The sequence below is a fragment of the Equus caballus genome, chromosome 20, assembly GCF_041296265.1.
Source record: "Equus caballus isolate H_3958 breed thoroughbred chromosome 20, TB-T2T, whole genome shotgun sequence".
Lineage (NCBI taxonomy): Eukaryota > Metazoa > Chordata > Mammalia > Perissodactyla > Equidae > Equus > Equus caballus.
In genome coordinates this window covers 31,016,028-31,021,939 of record NC_091703.1, presented here as the reverse complement: position 1 = coordinate 31,021,939, position 5,912 = coordinate 31,016,028, and the positions used below count along the sequence as shown (strand labels likewise).

General features: G+C 39.3%; 1 protein-coding gene across 1 annotated transcript; it reads right to left on the bottom strand.

The window, feature by feature from the left end:
* Positions 1-392: 392 nt before the first annotated feature.
* OR1O8 (olfactory receptor family 1 subfamily O member 8) lies at positions 393-1,322 on the bottom strand. The gene is given in 1 exon segment (NM_001391700.1): positions 393-1,322. A coding segment is annotated over 1 exon segment (930 nt).
* Between the last annotated feature and the right edge of the window lie 4,590 nt (positions 1,323-5,912).

Here is a 5,912-nt window from a genome sequence, read left to right as displayed (position 1 = left end):
TGATGGTACTGGTGGTATTAATCAGGATAGTACTGAAGATGGTAATTTGTATGGTGACTCAAGTCAACAAAGGTAATTTTGCTCATAATAAAGTTGAATGTGAGGATCTTCATTATTAAATCACTGATAGAAATGACAATGGTGGTCCAAATGGCAGTAGTGATGGCAACAGATGATCAAATTTCAATAACAGTATTAGAAGGCAAACACTAACCAAAACACCCAGTGGAGTGGGACCTAGAACCTAGTTATTCTGATTTCTTTATCAGTGTACTTCCCAATAGATTATGTGATGCTCTGTGATAGCCTTGGTGTTAAATGACTCATTTTGTAAATGTGGTGTTGCGACGAGGAGAAATTTTTCCCAAAATGTTTGTTTACAGGGATTATCCCTAATCCCAAGAACTCTCCATGCCCAGAACCCTTTTTAGTGAACTTTTTACATTCTTATTTCTCAGACTATAAATAAAAGGGTTGAGTGTGGGAGTTACCAGGGTATACATGACAGCAGAAACCAGCTCCCCAGAGGAGCGAGAAGTTGATGTGGGCTTCAGGTATGTGGCAAAGACTGTGCTGTAGAAGAGGATGACCATGGAGAGGTGGGAGCTACATGTGGCCAGGGCTTTCTTTTTCCCCTGAGTTGATGGAACCCTAGCTACAGCATGGAAAATATGGGCATAAGAGCTTACAATGCAGAGGAGAGGACTGATTCCTAAAAGTGCTGTCAGAACCATCATCAGGTCCTCATTGAGGTGAGTATCAGAGCAGGAAAGCCGTAACAGTGGGTAAAAATCACAGAAAAAGTGAGGAATCTCTTGATTAGTATAGAAGGATAGTCGGGTTAGCAACAAGGTTTGAATCAAAGAGTCAGAGTATGCCACTCCCCATGACCCACCCACCAGCAACCCACATCTGCAAGGAGTCATTAGCAGTGGATAGTGCAGAGGACGGCAGATGGCAGCGTAGCGGTCAATAGCCATGGCGGTCAAAAGCAGATTGTCCATATTAGCAAAAACAACAAAGAAATATAATTGGGCTAGACATCCAGTGAAAGAGATGAATCTGTTGTTGGTCCACAAATCTTCAAGTATTTTGGGGACTGTGGTGGAAGTAAGGCAGATATCCACCAGGGAGAGCTGGCTGAGGAAGAAGTACATGGGAGTGTGGAGATGGATGTCGGCAAAAATAGCTAGGAGAAATAGCAAGTTTCCCAGGAGACTCAGCAAGTAGAGGGCCAAGAACAGACCAAAGAGGAACTGCTGTTTCTCTGGGTCACTGGACAGCCCCGAGAGGACGAAGTCAGGGTTCTTGCTGCAGTTCATTCTGGGACTAGGTGTGCTGCAAGAGAGGAATCAGCGTGAAGAGGATTCACTCACCGTCAGGAACTGAGTGGATAGTAACTGTAACCTGTCTCTTGGCAATGGGTTTCCCTTACACAACCAGTTTGTGGAATGGATAAAGAACTAAAATAGCAATGGGAGGGACAAGAGTTGGACTTCATAAAGGATGGTAAAAGTAATGAGGCACAAAGACAAAAGAGTTAGGGGAACAACAGAGGCTTCTTGGAGTTCTTAAAGTGTAAAAGAGTTCTCTTAATTAAACTTTGTATGTGTTATGGGATGGTATAACTACGTGTTTGTGACTCTCTTTTCAACACAAGATCACAAGTATTTGAAGGCAGAAGCTTCATCTCAACGCTTAGTTTAATGCTTGGCACATAGTAGGAGCTCAAAAAGTGCTCCTAACCATCTACACAGTCACTACTCTAGTTCAAGGTATAGTTGATTGACTGGAGTACTGCTATCCTGCTAACGGGTATAAGACGTGTCTTGCCCTTTCCTGTATGTTTCCCACTGCAGCAAGAGATATTTCTTTAAAAAAGAAAATCTGATCACGTCAATTCCTTGCTTAAAAACAGGTCTCTGGAAAACCATTCCTCTTATGAAAAACACAAAAGTTCCAACTGTGTCTCACAAAGCTCAGTGTGTTTTGACTTCAGGGTATCTCACCAACCTCATTTTGTACCACAGTCCACTTTTTCTCTGCTCCTCAGCAACACTGGATGCGTTTCATTCCCTCACATGCACCATGGTCCTTCCCTTCACTCTGAGTCAGCTCTTGCTCATTCTTCTAATCTCCAATTTATTGGTGACTTTCTTAGGAAAGTTTTCCTTTGCCTCTTTGTTTAAAGCAACTCATCATTTTATATGCTGTCATAGTACCTTGGTAGATTACCATTGCTGTAAAATGAAGGATGTGATAACATTTGTTTTGTTTAAATATTTAAATTATTTAGTTAGTGATGGCCTCCCTCACAAGGCTCTGAAGTACATCATGGCAGAGACTGAATCTGTTTTCCTCTCCAGTGTACCTCCAGTGCTTGGCGTACAAAGGACAGTAAGTATTTGTCAGAAAATAAATTAATTAATTAATGGAGAGAGAAGGCAGGAGAGCACAATATGCTATCCTCCCCAAGTAGTCCTCTTCCATTTCAACTTTTCAAAAATAAAATGTTTTTTCCGAAATATTGTCCTGATAACATGGGGTGGCATATTGATTCATCCATTTCCTTCATCCCTCAAGTTCAGACTAAGAGCTGTAAATTTTGTTTCCTACAAAATATCCCTCATTTCAGTCCCTTTCTCCCTTTTTTAATGGTTATCCCCTTTGGACTTTGCAAGTCCCATATTATTTCATTAGCAGCTTGACTGGCTTCACTGCCTCCACCCTCTAGTTATGAGGATTCGTGCTGGAAGCATCTGCCAGAAATCATAGGACTTTCTGCCTTGGGCCTGACTCTCCCTTGTTTATATTCCTCTAACATCTTATTTCCAATTGCATCATAAATATACATCTGTGCCTGCTTATCAAGAACTTCTCCATCTGAATCCACCTACCTATGACATAGCATTTCCCACTACTCATCAGCATTCAGTCTCCACTCTCCTTAGCCTGATCGCCTCACAGTTCCACAAATGTTCTCATTTCCACCTTCACGTACTTACTCTCATTAACTTTAACCGCCACTCCTCCTCTCTCCTTATGTCTTTAATTCTTCACTCAAATACTATCAGGCCTTCAGGGATCAGTTAAAATTTATCCTCTTGCCCACCATGAAGCTATCCCTAAACATTCTATCCTTCATTATTTTATATCCTCTGAAATATATAGACTGAATCATCTAGCCTTTAATAGGTTATTGTTTAATGATATTTTCTAAAAATTCTGCCATATAAAACTTCTTTTCTCAATTATACTATAAATTCCTGATAATAGGGACCACGGTTTCTTTCTAAAATTTCTTTATAGCAACAGCCAAACAGCTGAGCACACGGGTGGTCCCAAAGATTATTGTTCAATGACTGCTCTCTAATAATGAGGACACCTATCGATTTTACAAGTGTGAGTGGGGGAGAAAACGCCCGTTGTATCAACTACCATGAAGGGATGAGCTGAGCTATGCTATGCTCTTTGGAAATAATTGATCACACTTGAATAAAAGGTTCATTTGGTTTTGCTAATAGTGAGTTGCAAAACGTAGATGATTTTCAACATCCTTTGCAGCCTGTAGTGACTATAACCAAAATATTATAATAGATCATGATATAGGCACAGTTAAATTTTCTTTTTATACTTATCTACTCATCACCCCCTTGTTTTTCAAAATCTGTAAACATTCCAATGTCAACTGACTTTGGATAAAAAGACATAACTTTTTCCCTCTTTATGCAGAACATTTTTAAATACTTGAGAAAAGAGATTCTCAAATCCTAGCATGCTTAATAATCCCCTAGTGAGCAGTTAATTTCCAGATTTCTGAAATCCACTCCAGAGATTCTGATTTAATAGGTCTGAGGTGAGACATGAGAATTTGCTTTTCTAACGTGCTCTGACTCAGATGATGTGGATGATATTAATCTGCTGAGTAGAATTCAAAATAATAGCATAGTATACTTTTTTATAATTGCTATCACTCTTTCTTTCCTGTTCCCTCTAATTTCATTTTCCCTATCCTTTTTATTGGGAATTGGAGGAATTACCTTCTGGTACAAGATTAAGGTTTCCCCTACTCCTTTACCTCTTCTGAACAACATTCCATTAGTTCAGACAGAGCCATATCTCTCATGTTTTCAAATCTTCTCTCAGATTGTGCTTTGTTGATTGTGGTTGAATATTTTCACTGCTATTATATCCACCTCAAGGTTATTCATCTGGAAAGTATATGGTTCACATAAGATCTCAGGACATGTGTGGCTCAATACTGAAATACTCTAAATGCTATTTAAACACCTTGAGTTGTGAGGTCCTTTCTATCCATCTTTAAAATTTTGGCCTCAGATGGACCATATCCTAATCTTAGTGAGACCCCCACAACCTTCTGCAGCTAATGGTCCACTTCTCTGATCTCAAGGCAAACTCCTCAAAAAGCTCATTGTCTCTACAACTCATGGTCCCTTACTCTCCAAACTCATTGTTTTGCCTTGCGTCATCTCTTGCACTCAAATAAATCAAGCTTTTGCTCTTATTCCACTGAAATCAGTCTTGTCAACGTCAAAGTTCAGTTCCCAGTCCTTAAGTTACTTGACCTTTCAACAAGACTTACCACAGATGATCCTTCTTTCCTCACTTAAAACTCTTTCTTTGCCTTGCTTTCAGGACACCAGTCATGCTCTCCTGGGTTCCCAGAGATCTCATTGATTACTCCTTTTCAGTCTCCTTGGTCAGTTCCTCCTCATTATTCACTTTTGTACTTCTCTATCTTCCAATTCCTTGCTTTATATATCTATAAGCAGGTAACTCTCAAATTATGTCTTTAATTCCAACTTATTCCCTTAACTCCAGACTCATATATTTAACCTCCTACAAAAATTTCCACAGTAGCAGTTTTGCAATGTAACATATTTCCTTACAGCTGGACCAATTTACATACTGCTTTGGAAACAAATACACAAATCAAATTGATTTTCAATTTATTTAGCCCATGAAGTGCAGAACGTTCACTCTCTATCGTCCACTCTGAAATCTTATCCCATTAGTCCAGTTGTCAAATGACATTTTTAACTTACTACTGGCTTCCCTAATCTCTACCCCATAAATGATGATCTTAGAAATATCCATTCTACCAAATGTTATTGGTGAGTAGGTGAGACATACCAGAGAATCCAGGGCCTTAGAATACATTGATGAGAACAGGTAAAGATGATGTAGCTTGGGAACTGAGCATTATCAATCGTCATCTCTCTTGGGATCAGAGGGAGCTGAGTTGCAGAAGGAATCTTTTTGGCCTTGGAGATCCAGTTCCCAGAGTTACTCATTAGTGGAAAATCTGGAGGTATTTTCCATTGAGAAAATTCCCTATAGATGATATTGAGGAATAAAATAAACAATTAAACAATTAAATAAAATAAACAATTAAACAATTGTTTAATTAAATCAAACAATTTAATTAAACAATTAAATTAATATTAACATTCTGTAAGTAAAATTAGAATTATTAAATTATTAATATTAAAATTATAGATAGGACCACACATTTTGGGTAGCTCTCTTCTAGATACAGATTCAAATAATCAGGCTGTCCATTTGCCATCTGTTCCGCCACACGACCAGCTGCGCAGTGAGAGATAGGTTTTGTAGAGATCAAAGAAAAAACCCAGAAACAGCTAATGAGACATATGGGTTTATTGGGGAGTTATTTACAGTGAAGGTAGAGTGGCAGCCAGCTGGACAGGCAATGCACACCCACTACTGCCCCCTGAGAGAAGCTTGCTTAAGTAGACAGAAGAACAAAGGCTGTGTACTTGCCAAGGGGAGTCATCCCTGTATGATTGGTATTCCAAGGACCAGAGCCCCCCTGGAGGGCCTCTGTGTTCTCTCAGACCATGAGGGTCTTTGTGCTAGTTATCCCACAA